General features: G+C 32.9%; 5 protein-coding genes across 5 annotated transcripts; 3 read left to right on the forward strand and 2 right to left on the reverse strand.

Moving 5' to 3' along the window:
• Positions 1 to 477: 477 nt before the first annotated feature.
• LOC118030009 (peroxidase 72) lies at positions 478 to 2,010 on the reverse strand. Its single transcript, XM_035034027.2, has 4 exons — positions 1,651 to 2,010; positions 1,369 to 1,560; positions 1,114 to 1,279; positions 478 to 1,032 (listed from the first exon to the last, which is right to left on the reverse strand). Exons 1-4 carry the CDS (start codon positions 1,879 to 1,881, stop codon positions 620 to 622), a joined length of 1,002 nt encoding a protein of 333 aa, XP_034889918.1. The 5' UTR covers positions 1,882 to 2,010; the 3' UTR covers positions 478 to 619.
• A 4,279-nt stretch (positions 2,011 to 6,289) lies between these two features.
• On the forward strand, positions 6,290 to 11,334 carry LOC118030007 (uncharacterized). Its single transcript, XM_035034026.2, has 7 exons — positions 6,290 to 6,697; positions 7,945 to 8,087; positions 8,357 to 8,628; positions 9,110 to 9,264; positions 9,617 to 9,879; positions 10,582 to 10,644; positions 10,775 to 11,334. Exons 1-7 carry the CDS (start codon positions 6,406 to 6,408, stop codon positions 11,030 to 11,032), a joined length of 1,446 nt encoding a protein of 481 aa, XP_034889917.1. The 5' UTR covers positions 6,290 to 6,405; the 3' UTR covers positions 11,033 to 11,334.
• A 1,811-nt stretch (positions 11,335 to 13,145) lies between these two features.
• On the reverse strand, positions 13,146 to 14,043 carry LOC118030006 (uncharacterized). Its single transcript, XM_035034025.2, has 2 exons — positions 13,771 to 14,043; positions 13,146 to 13,655 (listed from the first exon to the last, which is right to left on the reverse strand). Exons 1-2 carry the CDS (start codon positions 13,936 to 13,938, stop codon positions 13,455 to 13,457), a joined length of 369 nt encoding a protein of 122 aa, XP_034889916.1. The 5' UTR covers positions 13,939 to 14,043; the 3' UTR covers positions 13,146 to 13,454.
• Positions 14,044 to 14,467: 424 nt separating this feature from the next.
• Positions 14,468 to 17,696, forward strand: LOC118030005 (pentatricopeptide repeat-containing protein At5g44230). Its single transcript, XM_035034024.2, has 2 exons — positions 14,468 to 16,807; positions 17,377 to 17,696. Exon 1 carries the CDS (start codon positions 14,576 to 14,578, stop codon positions 16,544 to 16,546), a length of 1,971 nt encoding a protein of 656 aa, XP_034889915.1. The 5' UTR covers positions 14,468 to 14,575; the 3' UTR covers positions 16,547 to 16,807; positions 17,377 to 17,696.
• A 1,887-nt stretch (positions 17,697 to 19,583) lies between these two features.
• On the forward strand, positions 19,584 to 21,859 carry LOC118030004 (AAA-ATPase At1g43910). Its single transcript, XM_035034023.2, has 2 exons — positions 19,584 to 20,968; positions 21,192 to 21,859. Exons 1-2 carry the CDS (start codon positions 19,952 to 19,954, stop codon positions 21,654 to 21,656), a joined length of 1,482 nt encoding a protein of 493 aa, XP_034889914.1. The 5' UTR covers positions 19,584 to 19,951; the 3' UTR covers positions 21,657 to 21,859.
• Positions 21,860 to 23,862: the final 2,003 nt, after the last annotated feature.

Raw genomic sequence — 23,862 nt, forward strand, 5'->3', positions numbered from 1 at the left:
TTGGATTGCATTAAGAAAAGGGACTATCAGGTTTTAAATTATTTTAAAATTATTATTAGTAATTTGACATGACAAAATTATCAATAATTTTTTTTTATTTTTTTTATTCCATCATTATTTACATAGAAAATTACTAAATAAAATTTTCTATCACAATTTTCATCAATAATTAACAATATAATATTTTTGTTGACGTTTCGCTGTTTTTTCAATTTTCTATTAGTGCGTGAAGGCTAAAGTGGTCAGAACATTCACCGTTAGATGAGCCCCCCCTCTGAGTTTGTCTTCTCTCTAATTTTAACTGTGGTGCAACTAACAAAGTCATTCAGTTCATTTCATCGTGTGAAAAATTTGAAGTCCTGCTTTCTGGGTTTGTTCATGTTATCGATACAAAGAAGCGTTGTGGAAAAGAAACTCTGAAGCCCTTTTTTTTTAACTATATATTCTCATTCTGAAAAGTTTAAATGCACCTTGCAATGTCAATATGTTTTTTGAATTATTGCTGGCATAAAATTTGTACGTGAAAGAGCCTCAAGAAAGACGACCATAAAATAGGAAACAGCCACAAAGCATTTTAGCACCAATTATTTAAAGCATAGATCTAACTAGGTACTGCAATTCAAGAATTAATCTTCCTGCAACTCTTTCTAATCTCTCCCCTGGAACCTGTCAATGGAGAGATGTTTCCCATCTTAACCATGGACTTGGAAAATTGCTCAAAGAAAAGCTCATTGCTCTCAGCATATTTCTTGACCAATTCCATTGATGCTTCACTCTTTGTCAGGAGAACTTGGTCAGAGTTCAACAGTCCTTTTGAAGCCAATATGTTCTTGAAGTAACTGTTGTCGAACTTTTTTGGACTTACGAAGTCCAAGAAAAACAGGTTCTGGTCACCTCCTGATCTGGGACACCGGTTGCGCAATTGGGCAGCAAACGATGGTTGAAGAGAGTAGTCAGGCTTCCCATTTCCTGACTGGTTGTACAGCCTCTGCCTGAAGCTGGTGCACCGAGCATTTCCAATTGTGTGGCTCCCTGAACAAATTTTTTCAAAACTAAGGACCGTATTCATAGTTCGCGGAAACTCAGAGAAGGGGAATAGTCGAGTTAACTTACCAGATAGCGCGACAAGATCAACAACATTAAGGCCTTGTAACTTGAACTTGGTAAGAATTGTTTGAAATGTGTTGTTTGGAGCAGGAATATTGTTATTCGAACCACTCAAGCTTGCACTTCTAGAGTCCCTTCTTCCCAATGGAACCTCCCAGCTAGGACCGCCAGTCTGTATACATAAACAGAAGGATCAGCTCTGGAATTTTGGCTAGAAAAGGTTGGTTCAATTTCATTACAGGACAAACATGCAACACTTACAAGAACGGTAGAATCTCTTGCAGACAAAGCCATGATATCAGCACAGGAAACTGTTTTAGGACACTCCTTCTCTAGTGCAGATTTAATCTTGTCAATAACTTCAAATCCTCGAGCAGAGTTTCTATTCGGATTTGACCCCTTCTCACTTATTATGCTTCCGGTGCTGTCTAGCAATATTGATGCGTCGCAGCCCTGGGATTTTAACAAAATAATGTAAATCATTTTATTCATGATAGTAGAAGAGCAAGTGATGAGAGTTATGTATAGTAATAAGTTATAGACCTTGACAAAGCAGTCATGAAAATGGAGCCTAAGTAACGAGGCTGCCATACGAGCTTCTTTAGCAACTGCCTTGGCTACAATGGAGTTGACTATTTCTCGAGCTTTTGGGCATGACCTATCGTAAAACTGTGGATAGAGGTAGCCACCAGTTGTCTTGCCACAAAAACAAATCGGAGAAAAGGCAAGGAAAGCAAGACCAAGAACCAAGACAACGCTAATGAGCTGAGCCATCACTGCTTCAAATTTTTTGTTTTGTTTTAGAATATCACTTTCAAGACCAGGACTTCTACACAGGAATGCTAAGAAGTATGCAGGGGAAGTTCAAAAGCTGCTATGAACTTTGGATGGTCTTAGGATATTTATTGAAGGAACGTTATAAATAGCCTAAGCCGGAATATTAGGTTTGAAAGGGTCAAACTAGAAAAAGTATTCTAAGAGGACCTGAAAATTACAATTTATTAATCTTAAGGTCAAAATTTAAAATTATCCAAGGAGGGAGGCTGGGAAAAAAGAAATTGTAGGGGCAGGGGCCACCCCCTGCCTCCGCCCTCAAGTGGAGGGAAGAGGACAATAAGGTGGAGTTGGTAACTAGCTAGCTTTGCATCGACGGGAAAAAGAGAGATAAGATTGATTAGCAATTTATTGTTATTTAGGCTGACCAGTCTCATTGGTACAAAGTTTTAAGAAAGCTACTGAGCAGTTCCTAAACTGATCTAATTGTAGCAAGCTCTTAGGACACAACAACTTAATGTCTGTAGCATGGCAGTACATTAGTTTTATATCATTATTATTTAAAATCTATTATGGGTTTTCTGTATATCATGGAGAACATGGCTGTGCTACACCAGTTTGCTGATTTAGACACCCTATCTAAATCAGTCCTTGATAACCTTAACTTCGATCTTTGATGTCGAAAAAATGCAGACCTCATTCTGCTGAATTGATTGAATGTGAAGAACACGATGCACAGAAAACAGATTTTGAAGAATCTTATCATTTTCACAAATGATAGGACTAATCGTCATCTTCCTTGCATAATTTTGTTTTGATTACCAGTGGGTCCATATGACCTCCATTATTATGATTATCCCTAAGTTTGGAGCTTTAGGCGTGGTCAAATGATACAGCTGTTTATATTTCTAGTCCCAAATGTGAAGACAAACACCGGGGAAAAAAGCAGGGGAAAGAGAAGTAGATTCACCTGCTCTTTTGACCAGATGGATGGTCTCATAATTTTTTATGACTTCAATTCCTACCATTGGTAGAATCAATGATGTGTGCCCACTAGAAAGCAATACAACAACTAGCTGTAAACATTGCATGAGGTTGGAAATTCCTAATATTTCCATCAAGCTTCGTTTACTAGAGTTTTACCCATGACAAACATATTTAATGGTTAATCATGGGCCATTCATTAATTCCGTCTTTTATTGTTACTTTTCTTTTAATTAGCATGTCTTGTACCATAAATTTTATGGGATGTAGATAAAGTTAATATATAATTATCTGATAATTAAATAATAAAAAAGAAAGTTTAAAAAATTAGAGTATATAAAAGAAAGAACATGTAGATAAGAATAAGCAAAACGTGATCAATTGTTACAATCCATGTAAATTAAAAAAATAACAGTAATTCCTGTGATCATGAGGTCGTTGAAAGAATTCTAAAAAATGAAAGTTAACAGTAGTCGACATATAAGAAATGGAAGGTTACCGACAATTGATATCACTTGACTATATAAAATAGATAACAAAAAAGATAAAGAAATACATACAACTCAACAAAAACTCAAATCACAACATTGTATTTTTATCAAGTTCTTATATGACCTTTCAAACCTTAAACCAATAGATGAGGGCTTGTATAAGGTAATTTTGGAGGCAATAACTTTATAGGTGATATAATAGGAGGCGGTAGTTAAAGAGGCTTGCAATTTTCTTTGTAATCAGTAAGCTTGTAATTTCAATTCCATAAATAAAAAATACCAAAAAAATGTTCTATTATCCAAGAGTTTTAATTTGTGGATGTAATCATAGCTCTATGAATGTAAGGATTTCTTTCCTAAGTTGTTGACTTAACTTTATACATTCAAGTTGTTTTAGTTATTTGATTACCTTTTTAATTAAACGGCTATTTATGTGAATTGTATTTAATCATATTAATCCTCTTGTAACTATAATACAAATTTAAAATTGTGTGAATAGAATTAGAACTAAATCCAAAGTTAGAACCAATTAATTTAAAACTCCTGAATTCAAACCAGTTAACTTAAAACTCCAATCTTAAATTTTAAAGTCCTCTTAGTTGAGGCAAATATAAAATAATCTACATCAAACAATATGTTAATGCAAAAATATATGGGACAAATAGAGATGTATCATAAGAAGCATATTCTCTTACTATTGTTTTTCTTTCAAATAGAATGTTAACATAAGAATATATGGAATAAATCAAAACCTATTGTAGGTTTTATATGTTTTTATTGGTATAAATAATATGATATTTTTTACTTGTAAAATTTATTTCAATATATGGAGAAATTTTAAAATAAAGTATGAGAATATTACGCTGATTTGATTAGACCAATAATGTAACAAATAATAGCCATAGTTGGAAAACTATTCAAAAAGTTTGTAATTCTTATAAAGTAAGTTATTGGAAAATTTGTTTAAGTACATGGTAAAAATGGTGTGTTTGAAGTCAAATTAAAAATAAAGTCCATTTATTTTTAGGGTTAAGACTTTGTTAGAATCTAACCTTTAACATAAACTTTTTAACATGAAATATTAATATGCTTTAAATAAACTGTAAGTGAATGAGAAATTGATCTTAAATAACTATTGATTGACACATTTTGGTGAAACTCAAAACCTTCTAAAAACACTTTACCTTATAGAAAAGAAACAAAACTTTCTTGAAAGTTGAGGAGTTAAGATTAGGTCCAAAGAACACCTAAGTTTTTAAAGGGAAAATGTCCAAAGTAAAATGGTTTTTAAGCTTAAAACCTACATGTGCATACTAGTTTAGTTTTGGTTTGGGTAACATAATATTTTGGGCTAAAAAATTATTTTCTTGCCAATTGAAATTTGCATCTGGACCTGGTCCATGAAGAATTATTTCTTCTAGCCTATTGGTTAAGAGTAAACTTAGTAGTTTTTCCATAATTCTTTTAATAATATCTTAACAGATTTTTTAGCTCAAAAGTCATATGATTTAAATCTAAAAATGTTCAAGTTTAATACTATTTTTATGGTGTGTAATCAAAGTTATTAGAAGGAAAAGTCCATCAGTTATTGATCTCTAAAATTTTTTTATAAAAATGGGTTTAAAAAGAATGTTTGAGGTTAGTTAATTCTACATACTATTTTGACAGAATTAAACATTTTTATTCACTTAATGTTTCAACATTGCCTTTGTGGTTTTAAAGTTTTGTCTTGTTTCCTCTAAATTTCCTTCTTATTTAAAGCTTGGATTCAGTCATTATAGAGGGATAATTGAGTGATATTTTATTAATTCATTGAACTTTGTTTGGGAATGTATCTAAACAATATGATATTGTTGGAATTTTTAGAAGGCTTATTGAAGAAAATTTGTTTGTATCAAGTGAGGAACAATAAATTATTAAGGATAAACAAATAATTATCAAACCATCTGTTATTTTATAATAATATTTTATTTAAATAAATTTATTATAAATATATTTGAATAATTATTCTATTATTCCATGATTTTTAAATAATATTAGGGATTTTTATGATAATATTAACAATTATTTTTTAAATAATTATATATGAATTAATGTGTAGACTGTTTTAAGAAGTTTGCTCATAAATTATCTATTTTGTTATTTTAAAGGTCTTTTTATATATATATATATATATATATTCTTTAATTTTTAATTTTTTAACGGACTCACTTCAAAATTATTGATTCATAATTATTTTTTTATTAATTTTTTTTAAGAATATGATAATTTTATTTAAAAAATATTCTAAAGATGAACTTCAATTTCACTATTAATTATCATTAACCATATTTTTATTAATTTTTAATTTATATATATTTTTAATTTATTTTATTAAAGACATTTAATGATACTAGAAACCATAATCATAAGCCTTCTTCCCTTGTATAACTTAAGATCATATTGAAAATGTAGCACGGGTACACTATCAATAAACTCCTCAAAGTCATCCCTTGAATCTAACGACATGTTGTACCTAGAAATCAATTTCATTGTTATATATTCCTAAAGTATATTTTTTATCTTCTAAATTAAATTTAATAAAAAAATTTCTAATGAAATTATATATTTAGAATACTCTTAAATAATAAAAATAAATGATACTAAAAAGAAGAAATTTAATATTAATATGAAACTTTTTTTTTAAATACTCATTTAGTTTTTTTAAAAAGATTTTTGAAGAAATAAAATAAAAATAATAAAAGTAATATAATAAATAAATTTAATTTAATTTATAAATCAATTAGATATTGTAATTAAATTTAATTATAGTAAAGAAATGACTATAAATAACTGATAGTGAAATAGTTAGTGACTTCCTTTCAAAATTCCAGGTGTCTAGAGTCTAGACGAGGCGTCAACCACTTTTACTGGTCCAAATGTGCAAAAAATGAACCAAACTTCAATAAAATCAATACACTCGAAACCCTAACAATGCTTCTGGTAAAATAACAATAATAATGCCAATTAAAGCCGAAGGCAAAGGCAGCAGTCTCAAAGTCTTGAGGAAATGGCTAAACTACAGCAGCAGCACAGTAATGCAGCTGGGTGGGCTCCTCCTTCAGTGCAAAAACGATGGCTCTTAACACTCTTAATCATGCTTTCCGTCTCAACTCTTATTGCTTTCTTCATAAAATCCGCTTTCGATTCCTGCGATCCCCCCCACCCCCACAACTTCGATGTTGCTGCCTCAAACAAACCGGCCAAAGTTTTTTCGAATTCGATTAAAACGGCGCCGAGTCCGCTTAGTTTCATGAAGTCTAAGCTCGTTCTCTTGGTCTCTCACGAGCTCTCTCTTTCTGGTACTGTCTTTCTTTATATATATATATGTGTGTGTGTGTGATTAATAATTTTATTTTGATTAAAGAAAGACAATCATTGTTGTTATTTGTATTAAGTATTAATTAGATTGTCTAGTCAATTTTGCATGCAAGATGCTTGTTCTATCGTGTATGATGTCCTTAATGATTGTAGAATTTGGAAAGGCAGGTGATTATTATGCTGCTTAAAGCTAAAATATGTACTCTTTATTACTATCAGGGAATGATTTAACTATTTTGTTAAGTTGGGTGCATATTGTGAATTCGTGTTTGTGCATCCCTTTTGTCATCTTTCTTGAAGGAACGCAAGTCATCAATTGTAGTTTACTTGATGGTAGTTTTATCCTAAGATGGCTAAATTGCTGAGCATTCTAAAGGTGTTTTGAGATGAACGTTGTAATGCCTGGTTTGGTGATTCATGGATGATGTGCATAATGATATACTCTAGAAGATCTTGTGGCAGCATTTTTTATTTATTTATTCATTTAGTCACACCATTTAAGCGCGCATGCTTTAAAAGAATGTTTTTAAAATTTTGTTATCATGGCATTGTCGTTTCAGAAATATTGTTTTTGGTTGTCTTTGTATTTTTCATATAAAAGTGTATTGAATGAATGATCTGACAAGTGCTAATATCTGAAATAACATTTGTATCGACAAAGAAGGAATAGTTACATACCAAAACTGTTAAGCTACCTGTAACTGGCTTCCATTATTTTATGTACTTGTATGGTTGTTCTTATGGTTTGGAGAAGTGTGCAGTAGGAGGCTTCCCTATATTATGTCAATTCATGAAATTTTCTTGCTGTTCATAATAGGAAGTTATTGTTTAAGATATTCAACTATAAATGGAGGGGTGACGTGGCTGAAAATTTGTTCCAGTAGGAATTAGGATGTGTCATTCATTTGGTTTTTGCTGTTATTCTTGTGCAAATGTATAGCATGTATTCCTGGCAAGTGTTAACAACCAGATAACCAGATAACATTCATTTTTCCAACCGAGGAGCTGCTTTCACTTGCTTTACTTCCACGAACCTGTGTATTCTATATAGCAGATTAAAATTTAGAAAGCATGCACCGTGATTTATTAAATGTTCAATGCATAAAATCTCATCTATCCCATCAATTTTCTCTATGATTTTCATGTTGATTCATAAGTATCATATCCTCTGTTTTTTTTTCCTTTCCTTGATTTTGAGCTAACTTGCTCGTGTGTTTTATTTTTCCAGGTGGACCATTGTTACTGATGGAACTAGCATTTCTATTAAGAAGTGTTGGCACTGAAGTTTTTTGGATTACTATCCAGAAACCATCAGAAACTGATGAGGTTGTATACAGTTTGGAGCAAAAGATGTTGGTCCGAGGAGTGCAGGTAATTACTGTTCTAGCTCCTGAAGTTGTCTAGCAGATGATTTTGTTCCAATTTTTAAGTGATTTTAATTTAAATATTAAGTCGGGCATGTGTCAACCTTTTATCTTAATTGGAATACAGGATTAAATCTGGCCTTGTTTCACTACTGCACTGCCATCATATATATATATATATATATATATATCATTATGTCGCCCCTTCTTAATAAAAAGTTGGAGTTGGCTTTTGACTGTTCATGAAGCTAATCCTCTGCTATTATATGCAAACAGGTGCTCTCTGCAAAGGGTCAAGAAGCTATAGATACAGCTTTTAAGGCTGATCTGGTTGTCTTGAACACTGCAGTTGCTGGTAAATGGCTGGATGCTGTTCTCAAGGAGAATGTTCCTCATGTTCTCCCAAAGGTGTTGTGGTGGATCCATGAAATGAGGGGGCATTATTTCAAATTGGATTATGTCAAGCACCTTCCCTTGGTTGGTGGTGCTATGATTGATTCACATGTAACAGCAGAATACTGGAAGAATAGAACTCAAGAGCGTTTGAGGTACTTATAATCTGTTTGTTGATACTGATAGTGACTGAAGTACTTACTTTCTATATGATTATATGTCCTTTCTTGTCTGCCCTGGTATTTAATTTTCTGATAAATGATCTATCATAATGTTGACTATTGAAGGCACAAGTATAGGAATGAATATATCAATTCCTGTAAATAATTAATTATCGTGTCCATTCTCAATTAAACCAAGGCATCATAAATACCTTAAATAGCTGAATCTAGCTTTGCTTCTTCTTGTGGTGGTTGAGGTGTTGATCGTTTGTCTTTGGCTTGTTTTAACTGGCATCATCATGTTTTATTTTCTTTGCGTAGTTTTCATCTCCAGTTTTGGTTTTGGTTGGGACCTAAATATGAAACTAAATAACATTTTTCTCTATTGTATTTGTGTTTCCATAATCTTTTCTTTTTCATATTTTTTGTTTTCTGTTTCAGTAATTCTTTTTCTTTTTTTTCCCCTCTTCTGCAGGATTAAAATGCCTGAGACCTATGTGGTTCACCTTGGAAATAGTAAGGAACTCATGGAGGTTGCCGAAGATAGTGTGGCAAAAAGGGTTTTGCGTGAGCATATTCGGGAGTCTCTTGGAGTGCGGGATGAAGATATACTCTTTGCCATTATTAACAGTACGTTTTTCATGCTAAGTAGATCATATATTCTCATTCTGACCCTGCACTTTCTTTTCTATTGATGAATTCAGTTCCTTACTTAAAATGAATGATTGGTTGTGTGTCACCCAGTTGGAAGAAGACATGAAGAATTTTGTTTATTACCTTTTAAACTATAACCTTGGGATCTGAATTTATCTTCTTCCCTTACTGGTTTTGGATATTGTAGTATGTTTCTACTTCATTATGCCTTTGAAGTCCACTTCCCTGCCAATCTAATGCACCTCCACACAAAAGAAACATCAGAGCGAGGGAGAGAAAAAAATGTTATATCTGGTTGGATATTAATAACTGGTAAAATATATTGCAGGTGTTTCGCGTGGAAAGGGCCAGGATCTATTTCTACGTTCCTTTTATGAGAGCTTACAAATAATCCAATTGAAGAAACTAAAGGTGCCATCAATGCATGCAGTAATTGTGGGTAGTGACATGAGTGCTCAGACTAAGTTTGAGACAGAATTACGAAACTATGTGATGCAGAAAAAAATTCAAGATCGTGTTCACTTTATAAATAAAACTTTGACCGTAGCTCCTTATCTAGCTGCAATTGATGTTCTTGTTCAAAATTCACAGGTAGTTTCATGATGCCTGAGCTTTTTTTTTCCATGCACTGTAGTTTATTTTAAATATCCAGTTTGGTAGAGTAATTGTTGTTTATTATCTTGTTATCATCATCTTAATTGATTCATGTTTTTTGACATGGTTATCTTCATTGAGACACGGCCTGTGTTCATTTTGCTGATGCTGTGTTCAGTAGGAAATGGCTTTGTGGCATAACATTCAATTATATAAACTGAAAAGACAGGGAAGGAAAAAAGGGGATAGGTTAGGCATAAAAGACGCAACTCTTAGCTGCAAACTCACAATTAATAAACTAGGGCCTCCATCCAGAGTTACATAAAAGACGCCGTTCAATTAATAAACACATGATTAAACAGCAAAATAAAGCAGTTTATTTTCATGAGGTCAAATATAATGGTGCCATAATCTGTCTAGGAAAGTTGTTATTTCATTAGGCAAGTGGTGCATCTTATAAAATGAAGCAAAGAATCCAGTCTTTTAATGGGAAACAATTTTTTGCTGTCATTGAGATGAATCATGGATGCTTATAGAGGCTTCTACTCCTCTGTTGATTTCATTTTCCTAATCCAAGGTTTGTTCAAAGTCTATCTGATTGCATTGTTATGCATGTTCTTCACAATTCCATTTCCTCTTCCAAGCAAACTGGAAGTATAAGAGCTCTTGTGAACTTTTTCTTTCTGCATATCTGTTTAGGCACGGGGTGAATGCTTTGGGAGGATAACTATTGAAGCAATGGCATTTCAGCTGCCTGTACTGGTGAGGCTTTTTATATGATCCTGATATTTCTTATAATAAATATGCATGATACTTGAGTTCTCAACACACTTTGCCATATATTATAGCTGGTTTTGAGCACAATTGTTGCTTGTTATCTTGTTCATGTCAGGGAACGGCAGCAGGAGGCACCACAGAGATTGTCGTGAATGGAACTACTGGATTATTGCATTCAGTTGGAAAAGAAGGGGTCACTCCCCTTGCCAAGAATATCGTAAAACTTGCCACTCATGTCGAGAGGAGGCTTACAATGGGAAAGAGAGGATATGAAAGGGTCAGGGAGATGTTTTTAGAACATCACATGGCGAACGGAATTGCTTCGGTGCTGAAAGAAGTCTTACGGAAGTCGAAGAGCCACCCTCATTCTTAACACTTTGAAGATCAATCCTCCCCGCAGGTTGCTGGAGCATGATACGAGCTGCATTTCTAGGCTGTTCCATCAAAATCTTTACAAAGAGACGGACTTCACTGATGATAGGAAATTGTTAGTTGATAGCCCATAGCCATAGCCATACGTTTTCTCTGGTTGGTGTTTTCCTTGCTACCTTTCAAAAGAGCTGTATATTATGTACATAATCGGGTGAATCAAGTCAGTGGCCCGTTTATGCCAGCTGACCTCGTCATTTGTCAACGCATATGACTTTATAATGTCAACGTTTAAGGTTTTTTCTCTGGCCCCAGTGTTATTGATGATGATCAGCATTGCGATGTGCCCAAATCCACGGTGAGATCAGCAAAAGAAATCTCATTCCAGCCAAACTTTATCGGTCACCTGCCTGAGCTGTATCAGCTCGAGGCGAAGTAAACCTTTTATTTCTGTGAATAGAAGTCAACTAGTTACTTGGCAGTGCTTCTCCGTGGGGTGGATTATTTTTTTATGAAAAGAAATAATAATCCTAACCGTGGTTAACGCAATTTCTATTAGCAAGAAAAAATCTGATTATGAATTCAAAAATCTAAATGGGTTTTTATGTTTCAAGTTATATTTTTTTAATCAAATGCCAAGTTGGTAATCTAAAAATAAAAGATAGTTGGATATCAAGATATATATTGATCAAGATATATGTTATTGTTATGCAAAGAGCTATCAAGTTTCTTTTTTTCTTTCATTATTTTACTCTGATGTTTTTTTTATCCACGTTAATCAAACAGAATTAACTTATTCAATCTTTGATCTAAGTTATAGCCCTTATCGGGTTTCATAATCTTGTTATTTAAAATTTATTTATTTTATTTAATTAATGATTAACAATCTAAAAAATAGGGAGGATTTTAATTAAAATTTAAATACAAATTTTACACAAACTAAAAAAATACATAAAAAGAAAGTTTGAACAAAATATAAAAAAACAAAAATAAGGTATTTGGCGTCAAGCTTGTACTGGCAAGAAAGCCAAGCTCAAAAACATCTAAGAGCATAGTTTTAAGACTCGGCCCGGGTTTTGACAACATCAGCCAAGGTAATTTTTTTTTTTTTAAAAATTAAAATGATATCATTTTAGTTAAAAAAAAAAATCAACAGCGAGTTCAATTTGCCGGATCAGCCGGGTTACACCGAGTTTTTTTTTTCTTATTTTTTTCTTCAACCCGATCCAGTTCTACGGATCAGCTAGATCCCAGGTTGAACACCTGCTGAACCAGGCCAAGTTTCGAAATTATGTCTAAGAGTTTAAGTTTTTTTTTTTTTTTTTTTTTTAAACTATAAATAACATGTCATTCACAAAACCTAGTTTTTAATTATTATAATGGTGATCGACAAATCAAAGTCAAACCTTTCAAACTTTTATAATTTATTTTTTAACTAATTTTTTATCTAAAAACACTTAAAAATTACTTTTAGAGGCATTAAAAAGAAATCATTTATTGGTATTAAACTTGAAATAAATCAATCTAAAAACACAAAATCAATTCAATCTAAAAAAAACTTTACGAGACCCAATTTATTTTGCAAGAAAGCTAAAAAATGCTTTAATAAAAATTTTTTTGGTTGAAAAGAATCTATTTACATAAAAAATGATTTTTTTTTTAATAGTTAGAATCTTGGCTAACTGTTAAATCAAGTATCAAAATAAAAACAAATAAAATCTTGGAAAAAAATGAGACCAAAAATGAACTTTGACAAAAGCCTAGGTAATACTTAGCTAAAAAGCAGATGGACCAACTTTTTATATAATAGGGCTGCTTTCTTTTTTTTCTTATTCAATTTTGATACCTTAACTTTCAATCCCATAAAAACAATAAAATCAAAAACTAATTCAATGTTAAAATATTTTGTCAAAGTGAAGAGAAATAAATTACGAACATCAATTCTAAATAAATGCAATACAATGTTAAAGAACTAAATGGAGAAAATAAATTAAGGTGTTTTGTTAATGTTAATTTGCAAGTGTCAAGAGAGACACTTTCAGCTTGCGTATAAATGTTTGTTCCATCCAACCAAACCAAAGAAAATGTCAGATAAACTCACTTAATGCCAATCAAACTGGGAAAATCAGTTGATGATTAAGAAAAGATAAAACAACACAATAATCTTTAGCAGTAGTAGGAAATCTTTTATAATAGAAACTGGATTTCCATGGATAATAAAGGATGTGAACAACTATAACAGAATCTCCTCAATCAGCCATCCATGGTATGTATCAAACTGGATTTGCAAGGAAGACAGTGAGCATCAGCTAGCCACTAATCCTACATCATCTCACAGTTCATCAGTGGTCATAACAAACTGCCAAGAAAGATTACATGATTTAAGCAAGTCTTGCCCTTGATTCTATTACGATACTCATGGAGTCTCAAGGCTTGGGTAGTGAAGGCTGTTTATTGACCGGCTTTGCTTGCAGCTTAAAGTTGGGTTTAGTGAACCAAGTAGTGTAAAGAAACTGCTTATGAGGCCCTACATGATTGCAAATGAGCTTAAGCTTCTGCCTCTCTCTCATCCATCTCAACACTATTTTCATATGCCTTTTGCTTGTCAGTCTTCTCAACCCAACTTCCTACCCAGACAATTCATCAAACACCATACTATTAAAACAAAGCAACCCATAAAAGCAATCAAAGCAAAGAAGAATCAGGAGAACCCATTTATGGTAAAGATTGAAGGAATTATACCTGGACCTTTTCCCAGGTTTCTGCGATGGTGAGAGGACCATGTTCTTTTACGATGTCGAAAATCGCTCTTGTTATCGTCTGGGTTTGCTCTGGTGGTGTTTTGAGCTCTATTGGTTTCATTTTTGGCTTAGGTTTCGTTGAAAAGTACCTAATTGCCGCCCTAAACATGATTTCTTTTTCAAAATTCACGACTCTCAGATGGGATGCTTACTGGCCGGCATCGTTGCGCGATATGGCGTTTATTTATTCTTACCCTTAAGGAAATAGCTCTGTTTTACATATCTGAGTCAAAAAACTGAGAAATTAAGCCTTAAAAAACCTTCAAACCGGTTTGAATAGGTTTTTTTCCTAAAAAACATAAACCGGTTTTAAGTTTAGTTTTGATTTCTTTTAAATATTTTGATTTAATTATTTTTTTTGGATAAAAACTAAACCGAACATAAAATAATTACCTTTATTGTTTTTTGATGCGCCAATGGGCCGACTTGTCGTTGTCATTTTTTAGTCACGTTTCCCCCCAAAAAAAAATAAAGGAGTTTTGGTTTTTTTTTTTTTTTTGAAAGTGGTAAAATACGAATAAAAAAGTAGGGAAAATAATACAGATGAAAACTTAATTGGAAAAAGTAAAAGGAAAGAGTGTAACATATGATATGATCTAAGATTCTAAAGGACCTAAAATAAAATCAGGTATAAAGATGGAAGACTAACTTGTAAGCTTGTAAGTTGTAACTATCTCAGAACTACAAATTAATCTCCATGAAACCGAACTCCCTCCAAAAAAAAAAAAAAAGTGTAATGCTCAGGAATGGTCACCCTCTCTCGCAAATTCTCCACGGCCATATCCGATTCCCTAGCCTGCATTTCCCTCAAGCAATTTCCTCAAAACCCACATAAACCAACTCCTTTCTATCAAATTCAACAACAACAACAACAACCTAAGCAACTAGAATCCCAAATTGTTACCACACTTGATGGCTGCAAAAACCTCACACAAATCAAACAAGTTCATGCCCGCATCCTCCTTAATGGCCTTGACCAATCCTGCTATGTCCTTGCAAAACTTATCCGCACGCTCACAAAACTTAACATCCCTGTGGACCCATATCCGCTGTCCATTTTTAACCGGGTCAAGTACCCAAATCCATTCCTTTACAATGCTCTAATCAGAGGTTATTTGATTGAGGAAAGGTTAAATGAATCAACTGAGTTTTATAGCTTGATGAGAAAAGAAGGTGTTGTGCCTGTTTCTTTCACATTTACTGCTCTTTTTAAGGCTTGTGGTGCTACAATGGATGTGGGTTTGGGGCGGCAAATTCATGGGCAAACGATTTTGGTTGGGGGGTTTGGTGAGGATTTGCATGTTGGGAATTCTTTGATTGATATGTATATAAAATGTGGGTTTTTGGAGTGTGGGAGAAAAGTGTTTGATGAAATGCCCAATAGGGATGTGATTTCTTGGACGGAGTTGATTTCTGCTTATGTGAAGAGTGGGAACATGGAGAGTGCAGGAGAGTTGTTTGATGGATTGCCAGTGAAGGATATGGTGGCTTGGACAGTGATGGTTTCGGGTTTTGCACAAAATGCTAAACCAAGAGAGGCAATAATGTTTTTCGAGAAAATGCAGGAATTTGGTGTTGAAACTGATGAGATTACTTTGATTGGTGTTATTTCAGCTTGTGCTCAATTGGGCGCTGCTAAGTATGCTGATTGGATTCGTGATGTTGCAGAGAAATCTGAGTTTGGTGGTAGGCATAGTGTTGTTGTGGGGTCAGCTTTGATTGATATGTATTCAAAGTGTGGGAGTGTTGGAGATGCGTATAGAGTTTTTCAGGGCATGAAGGAGAGGAATGTATATTCTTATAGTTCAATGATTTTGGGGTTTGCAATGCATGGTCGTGCACATGATGCAATGAAATTGTTTGATGAGATGGTGAAAACAGAGATAAAACCAAACAGGGTTACTTTTATTGGGGTGCTTACAGCCTGCAGTCATGCAGGAATGGTAGAACAAGGTTGGCAGATATTTGAGTTGATGGAAAAATGTTATGGTATTAAACCATCTGCTGATCATTACACTTGTATGGTGGATCTGCTTGGACGAGCTGGGCGCTTGCAAGAAGCACATGAGCTTGTTAAAACAATGCCAATAGAGCCTCATGGAGGAGTGTGGGGAGCATTGCTTGGAGCTTGTCGTATCCATAAAAGCCCTGACATTGCTGCAATTGCTTCTAACCATCTGTTTGATCTTGAACCCTATTGCATTGGAAACTACATTTTGCTTGCTAACATATATGCATCGTGTGGAAGATGGAATGATGTCTCTACTGTTAGGAAATTGATGAGAACAAGAGGTCTAAGAAAGAACCCTGCATTTAGCTGGATAGAATCAGAGAAAGGAATGGTTCATGAGTTCTTTTCAGGGGATATGACTCATCCAAGGTCTGGTGAGATTAAACAAGCACTGGAGGATCTTCTTGATAGGTTGGAGGCTAAAGGATACCAACCACACTTGAGTTCCGTGGCTTATGATGTGAATGATGAGGATAAGAGACGTATACTAATGACTCACAGTGAGAAGCTTGCTCTGGCATTTGGGTTGATCAGTACAATTCCTGGTTCTAAAATAAGGATAGTGAAAAACCTTAGGATATGTGAGGATTGCCACTCAGTTATATGTGGTGCATCGCAGATCATGGGGAGGGAGATCATTGTGAGGGATATCATGAGATTTCACCATTTTCATGATGGGATATGCTCATGTGGTAATTTCTGGTGATTGAATGGAAGATTTGAGTGTTGTCTGGGATGGTGCATTGGAAGTTGGAAGCCGAGACCCCCTCTCTTCACATGGAGGGTTGGTTGTGGACTGATCTTGTGCAATTGCTACACAGACACTCGAGCTAATGAAATCTTCTGTCCGTGAAAAAGCCAGGATTCTATTTCCATTAGTTCTGAACGTGCTCCTTCGAATCATCTGTTGTTGTAGACAACCGCTGCAGTAAATAGAATGGAAAGGTTTTCAAATCATGCCTGCAAGGTAAAAACTATTGAACACAACAGCTATCAATAGAACTCGTTCACATGAATAGCAAAGATGCATATGCATACTAAATAATTTACTCACATGCCAAGATAATTCTTTGATGCTGAGGCAATTAGCACTCGACTATGTAGTCGCCATTACCCATTATAGGTCTATAGGAGAATACAGACATGGATATGAAAACAGTTGTTTCCAAGGAGAAAATGCCCAGGTATCTAAAAGGAAAATTACTCCTAGCTTCCTATAGTTCACTCCAAATTGTACTTATCGAGTTTTGAAAAATTACAATTTGTATCTTAGATCAACTTAAAATCTCAAATTGAATAAAATGATCTAAGCACCCTTATATATATTATAACCAACATAAGGTGATTGAAATCGTTTTTCATATCTCTCTCTCTTTGACAATAGCATGCAATCCATACTTCATGCCTTCTCCTCCTCATTATTATTATTATTGTTACATACTTAGATCTATGCAACTCCAGCTCTTTATCTTTTTTTCTAATTTTCTTTACTTTTTTATTTTCTTTTTCTTGTTTTCTCATAAATCAAACGATCAGAGAAAGATGAGCTCTTTTTGTCCGGATCTAGGTCAAGGTCAGGTCAGTTTCTTTGCCCCAAGGTTAATTCACAAAATGGGGGTTTTGGGGATTGATGGTGGGTTTTTTTTTTTTAAATGGAGGGTTGATTTCGATATCCACTTGATATTATTGTTGGTGCTGTTTCTGTCTTTACTAATGAAAATTAAAATTGTTCCTTTTCATTTATGAATACATGGAGAATGGCACCGTGTAAAGAATCCTTAATACCCGTTTTCATTTGGGATTTCTTCTTTTGATTTATGAATATATGGAGAATGGAAGGTTGGGTTTTTGTTGAATCTGGATATCTAGTCTTTGAATTCTTGTTGGAGGCTAGGTTTAATTTACTTTGTTAAAAACATAAAAGAGAAGGAAAAGAAAAGAAAAAAGCTATTTTATTTCTGGGTTGGATTTATTTTTAGCCAAATCAAGTTTTGTTTTAGGTTTGATAAAGAAACCTTTTTTAAGGGAACTTGAAAATTTTGATTTTAGTGAAATGGATACTACGTGGGTCTTAGAAATTACTAAAGTCTATTGCTTTGGTGGATTTGAAATAGTGGGTTTTGAAGATAAAAAATAGCAATTAGCTAGTCGGTTCAAATCACTTGAATGAGATAATACCGGAGGTTTTTTTTTTTTTTGTTGCAAAAATGAAGAAACGTTTTGGTAAACTAGTTTTGTAACACAGAAACATTGGTGCATGATGGTTTTGGAGATTTTGGGTTTGCTATAGAGGCTTCAGGGGGTAGCTAGCTGCTAGTTTATATAATTTGGTGGGAAGAGAAAATTAGTTTGTATATGGTGCCTTGTTTCTTAAATTTTCTTAAATCTTTTCTTTTTTCCCTTGGAAAATCTCAGGAATTAGGGTTGGTTTTACACACACACACACACACACACACACCAAGTTGTCGTTTTCTTCTTTCAAAACTTGGAACAGGAAGCTCAACTCAAAATTGTTGCCGCTACCTGCAAACGATGAACAATTCATCAGGAGATGATGATAACGAGAGCGATTCATCATAATATTATGATAAGGTGATTCTCTAGATTTTTTGCAACTGTGTAAGAGAAAGGGGTGGCTATTGTAGAGGGGAAAGGGATTCAAGATTTTTTTATTTAAAATTTGATGGTAATTTTGTAATTTTAATACTAGAAGAGATTTTTTAGTTATTAATTGAAATATATTAGTAATCTTGTAAATAATTAAATAATTTTTATTAAAATTCAGGCTATAAATTATAATTTTTCAAACGCAAGTATGATTTTGACCAAACTATGTAATTCCCTATCTAAAACAGAGAGACGACAATCAAGTAGGAAAATAAACATGCTATTAAGCTTTTCCTCTGTGGGTTATATAGACGTGGGTCTACGCTACATCGCTGGGCTGAGGTATATTTCTTCTTCATAAAAAATGATGCTCTGGTGCCCAATTGCATTTTAAAGAAGGGAAAGAAAAAAACGCTCATACTTTATAGAGCCGACTGGGTCAGATTAATTAGATGACAAAAATATATATAATGACAACAAATAATAATAATAATAATAATAAAGAAATTACGATAACCTGATATATTTTTTTAAATAATACAGTTAAACTCTCAAACAATTAAACATGAAAGTATAAAAGTAGATAAAAATAAATAAATAAATAAAAATAATTAGTTGAAAAATTTAGAAAAAATTCTTGGCATTTTATAAAAAATTTAAATTATAATCTTAATCTCTCAAAAATAAATTAAATATCCCTTATTTATAATAGTTCTAATTTTTTATAGGTAAAGATTTATAATTAAAAATTTATTTAATTAATAGATTCCATCCAACATTAGAATTTTTAAATAGTAAAATATTAATTAAATTAAAAATCTTAGGCTAAGTAAAAAACAAATAATTAAAATCTAAAATTAACTAGAAAATAAATAATTAAAATTGATATCATGCCAATAGCACTATGTTTGAAAGAATTAAATTACCCATTACAAGAGAACCCCGAGTAGAAGCGGTATAATGGTGGTAGAAGGTATATTCCTGCACTTTATTATCTGAAATATGGTTGAAACTGCAAGATTACAGCTAATCAGAACCTTATGAAAAGGGAGATATGGCAATTTCCGTTCAATTCCCTCGAGCTTATCTGAAAAGGAAGGGAGGGTTCTTGCCCATTTCCCCTTCTCTTTATTCAAGTGTGAATGAGGTGACCATAAGATGTCGGCACTGCCTTTTTCAACGAGCGTTTTCTGCATTGTTCCTTTCCTAGCACATTCTATGACGTTTCTCCAAACAAAGCACAGCAGTGCTCTCTCCGCTAGCTGTAGACGAGGAATTTGGTCAGCAAACATGTCTGATTATCATGAAAAAGAAGCACCCATCTTATCACGTGTTTACAAACCAAAGAAATTCGAGCTAATTTTCGTGGACAATTCCAAACAATAATTCAATGCCCTCTTTGGTCTATGAATAACCTTGCTCATCCCATCTAAGTGACCAAGCTTCGCCTTCTCTCTGCACTTACTCTCCTCCATCGTTCTTTGCTTGCTTTTCGAAATCCGAAATGGCGTCTCTCTTGAAGGAATTGCCCTCCATGAGCACAATCCTCTCTATATACGCATCCATATCTGGTTTATCCATGCTAATCCGCACCGTATTGAATGAAATGATTCCAAGGGGTATGCGTGACTTGATAGCTGAAAGCTTTTCAGGTTTCTTTGCTACCTACTTCTCCTCCGACTTCACCTTCATCATTGAAGACCGATGGCAAGCTGTGGAGAATGAAACCTTTCGAGCTGTTGAGGTCTATCTTCCAACCAAAGTTGGACCTTCCACTAAAAGCCTTCTCCTAGGCACCAATGATACCAACAACATCTTTGCCCCACCAAAACCAGGGATTCCTGTTGATGTTAAAGTTGTTGATTTTTTCCAAGGTATGCGTTTTGAATGGACTCTCCGTGAGAAAGAAGCAAAGAAGTATTACCATCAACAAAAAAAATACTTCCAATTGAAATGCAAAAATAATTATAGAGAACAAGTCATGCAAAGCTACTTGCCACACATTAGCAAGACTGCAGCTGCAATCTTGAACAACAGAGAGACCCTCAATATCTATACTTATGATAGTGGGGATTCTATGTGGGAATCTACTGTGTTCAAGCATCCAGCTACCTTTGACACTCTGGCAATGGACCCTGACCTGAAGAAGTTCATAATTGAAGATCTCGACTTGTTTGTGCAAAGAAAGGACTACTTTCAGAGTGTTGGTAGAGCTTGGAAAAGAGGGTACCTTCTCTACGGTCCACCAGGGACCGGAAAATCCACCCTCGTCGCTGCCATTGCAAACTATCTTAGATTCAATATCTATGATCTTCAGCTTCAAGGTGTAAGAAATGATGCTCAACTGAGGAGGATACTCACCTCCACCACCAATCGTTCCATTCTTCTCATTGAGGACATTGATTGCAGTACAAAATCTTCACGTTCTCGCGATCGAAATAAGAATCCAAAAGAAAAAGATGATGATGACGATGATGAGGGGGGTGATCAACTTGATAATAAGCTTTCTTTTGATCCCGGGGTAAGTGATCCTGAAAGAATTAATGTCCCCTGTTTATTTTATTCGGAACTTAACTGCAATCCTTACTGACTAGACTTCATAAATAACATCATGTTATGCTTATGTAAAGTCACCAAAAATGATGTTTTTTTGGAAGGAAAACATTCATTAATCAAGGCGATGCCTTATTGTCTCCTAGTTTTCCAATTCCATATTTCATATTTCTCCTTAAATCTTCTCACAGGTGACCTTATCTGGTTTGTTGAACTTCATTGATGGGCTATGGTCAAGCTGCGGGGATGAAAGAATAATCATTTTCACGACAAATTACAAAGAGAAGTTGGACCCAGCATTGTTGCGACCAGGACGAATGGATGTTCATATTTACATGGGCCATTGTACTCCTGCAGGATTCAGGAAGCTTGCCTTTACATATCTTGGAATTAAAGAGCATGTCCTTTTCAAATGCATAGAAGATCTCCTTCAAAGTCCTGTTATTACGCCAGCAGAAGTCGCACAGCAGCTTATGAAACGTGACGAGCCTCAAGTTGCTCTTCAAAGTCTCATCGAGTTCATCAGTATGAAGGAAGCTGAAATGGTAGAGAAAAATGAGGCTAAAAAGGATGAGCAAGAGGTTATAAAAGAAGAAGTTGAGAAACAGGACGGGAAGCAATCCAAGATTCTAACAACATCTGCATACCTGAGTTAGGTGTATTGCTGGCTTCCATAGGTCATGATCTCTCACTACCTATTACTTGCATAGCTTTTGTTGTGATTTGAACGTGTTAAAGGGTTTTTCATGTTAAATTTAGTAAAAATAATCTATTCAATTAATCTACTAAATGTTAATAAATTGATTTCTCTCGTTTGTATATATAAATCACCCCCTCAAACTTTCTTTGGGGTTTCAAATTTCAATTCTTTCTCTTGCTTATATTTAACTCCATTAAAATTATTTGTTTTTATAGTTATATCAGTGTTTCTCAAAATAGTTTTCATCTTAAGAATATTAAATTGATTTTTTAGTTAATTTTTAATAGTTTTAATTTGCTAATATAAAAAATATATAAAAAAATTATTTCAATAAATTACAATTTAAAAAACACTTTAAAAATAATATTACACTACATTACAAAAAAAAAAAAAAAACACTTTTTAAAATAATATTACATATTATTTTCCAATTAGAATTATTCGTTTCCCCCATCCTCCCTTCTGTCTATCTCCATCCATTAAACCAACCAAAACTGATGAAATGGTTATTTGACACCTTGAAATTTAAAAGAAGTGTTAATCAGGCATTCATTCCTCAAACATATATTAGCTATCCGTTATTTATGTAGGAATGTCCTTCCTTTTTTAACATTAGATTTGACAAACTTAATGAATTTTCAATATTTGAAAAATATTGATAATAATATATAAACTCAAGTTATAAAGTTATCCCCGTACTAACATATTCAACATTAAATCTATTGAAAATAAAGTTTTATAATATTTATTTATTTTTATTTTATAAAGTTATCAATATCTCATAATTTAGCGGGATAGTCTAACAGGTTAGTCTGGGTTGACTTGAGTTATTATTTTTTTCTTTTTTTTTCTTTTTATTTTTCAATATTAGTTTGGTTGGAAATTTAGTTTCACATATTTTTTATTTTCTTTTTATAGGATTATCCAAATCTCATCACTTGAGTTACAGGTTTGACAGGTTGATTCAAGTTGTTTTTTTGTCTTTTTTTAATTTAATATTATTTTCAAAATTTTCTATCAAGATTGAATTGATTATGATTTGGTCTTCATGTTTTATTTTGATTTGTTTTTTATAGGGTTATTATAATTTCATGACCTAAGTTATAGATTTGACAGGTTAACTCGAGTCGATTTAATATGTTGTTATCTTAATATTTAAAAAAATAATGTTATACAATATGTTGTCATATCAATATTTTAAAAAATATCATCCAATATGCATCATATATTGAGTTTAATATTAATTTTTTTTTATTAAAAAACATGTTAACAATGCTTGAATATTTGTTTTATGTCAAAAATAATTTGATCCGGTAAAATTACTAAACTATATTTATTGCCAAATGATAATTGAAAATATTTTCAATTTAAAGTTTTTTTAATTTTATAAAAAATCATATTAACTAGTTCATTTGAACTCGCTCTGTGCGGGTCAAACCATTTTTTAAAAACATAAAAAAGAAATAAACATTAAGAGCATGAGGATTTTTTTTTGCAATGTTATTAAACCCGGGCAAGAAGATAAATCTTTAAATCCCTTAATTTGGATCTTTGCCTATTGTGAGCTTCTAATTAAACTATATAAAAGCTAACTCGATGTAAATTGATTTATTTAATAGATTTAAAGGAAACTTGAATAACCGCTTTTTGTTTTACAAAACTAATGTTGAATAATAAAATCGAAGAAAAAACAATAAAGAAAGAAAAAAAGGATGTCGAGCCATGTAAACTTTTCAAACATGTAATTTGGGTTATTAAATCAGAAATACAATACATGGAAAAGTGTTGAGACTCAATTCCCAACAAATCTAATAGTGAATGATGAATTATTATTATTATTATTATTATTATTACTACTACCACCAATATTATCATTATTGTTTTTTATTATTATTATTATTACTACTGCTACTATTACTATCACTACTACTATTATCATAACAAACTATTATTACTATTAATAGTATTATTATTAGTATCGTTATCGTTGTTACAATTATTAGCACTATTATTAGCAGCACCGCCATTATTATTATTATTATTATTATTATTATTATTATCATCACCACTACAACCACCACTAATATCATTATCATTATTATTAATATTATTACCACAATCATTAATATTATTACTATCATTACCACAATTATTGATATCAT

Source organism: Populus alba, chromosome 5 (assembly GCF_005239225.2).
Source record: "Populus alba chromosome 5, ASM523922v2, whole genome shotgun sequence".
Lineage (NCBI taxonomy): Eukaryota > Viridiplantae > Streptophyta > Magnoliopsida > Malpighiales > Salicaceae > Populus > Populus alba.

Coding starts and splice junctions, on each gene's coding strand:
- LOC118030009 (XM_035034027.2), bottom strand. CDS start 1,881: ATGGCTCAGCTCATTAGCGTTGTCTTGGTTCTTGGTCTTGCTTTCCTT. Junction 1,280..1,368: donor CAAGAGATTCTACCGTTCTT/GTAAGTGTTGCA, acceptor TTATGTATACAG/ACTGGCGGTCCTAGCTGGGA. Junction 1,033..1,113: donor TGATCTTGTCGCGCTATCTG/GTAAGTTAACTC, acceptor AAATTTGTTCAG/GGAGCCACACAATTGGAAAT.
- LOC118030007 (XM_035034026.2), top strand. CDS start 6,406: ATGGCTAAACTACAGCAGCAGCACAGTAATGCAGCTGGGTGGGCTCCT. Junction 8,088..8,356: donor TGTTGGTCCGAGGAGTGCAG/GTAATTACTGTT, acceptor ATATGCAAACAG/GTGCTCTCTGCAAAGGGTCA. Junction 10,645..10,774: donor CATTTCAGCTGCCTGTACTG/GTGAGGCTTTTT, acceptor TGTTCATGTCAG/GGAACGGCAGCAGGAGGCAC.
- LOC118030004 (XM_035034023.2), top strand. CDS start 19,952: ATGGCGTCTCTCTTGAAGGAATTGCCCTCCATGAGCACAATCCTCTCT. Junction 20,969..21,191: donor AGCTTTCTTTTGATCCCGGG/GTAAGTGATCCT, acceptor ATCTTCTCACAG/GTGACCTTATCTGGTTTGTT.
- LOC118030006 (XM_035034025.2), bottom strand. CDS start 13,938: ATGTTTAGGGCGGCAATTAGGTACTTTTCAACGAAACCTAAGCCAAAA. Junction 13,656..13,770: donor AAACCTGGGAAAAGGTCCAG/GTATAATTCCTT, acceptor TTGTCTGGGTAG/GAAGTTGGGTTGAGAAGACT.
- LOC118030005 (XM_035034024.2), top strand. CDS start 14,576: ATGGTCACCCTCTCTCGCAAATTCTCCACGGCCATATCCGATTCCCTA.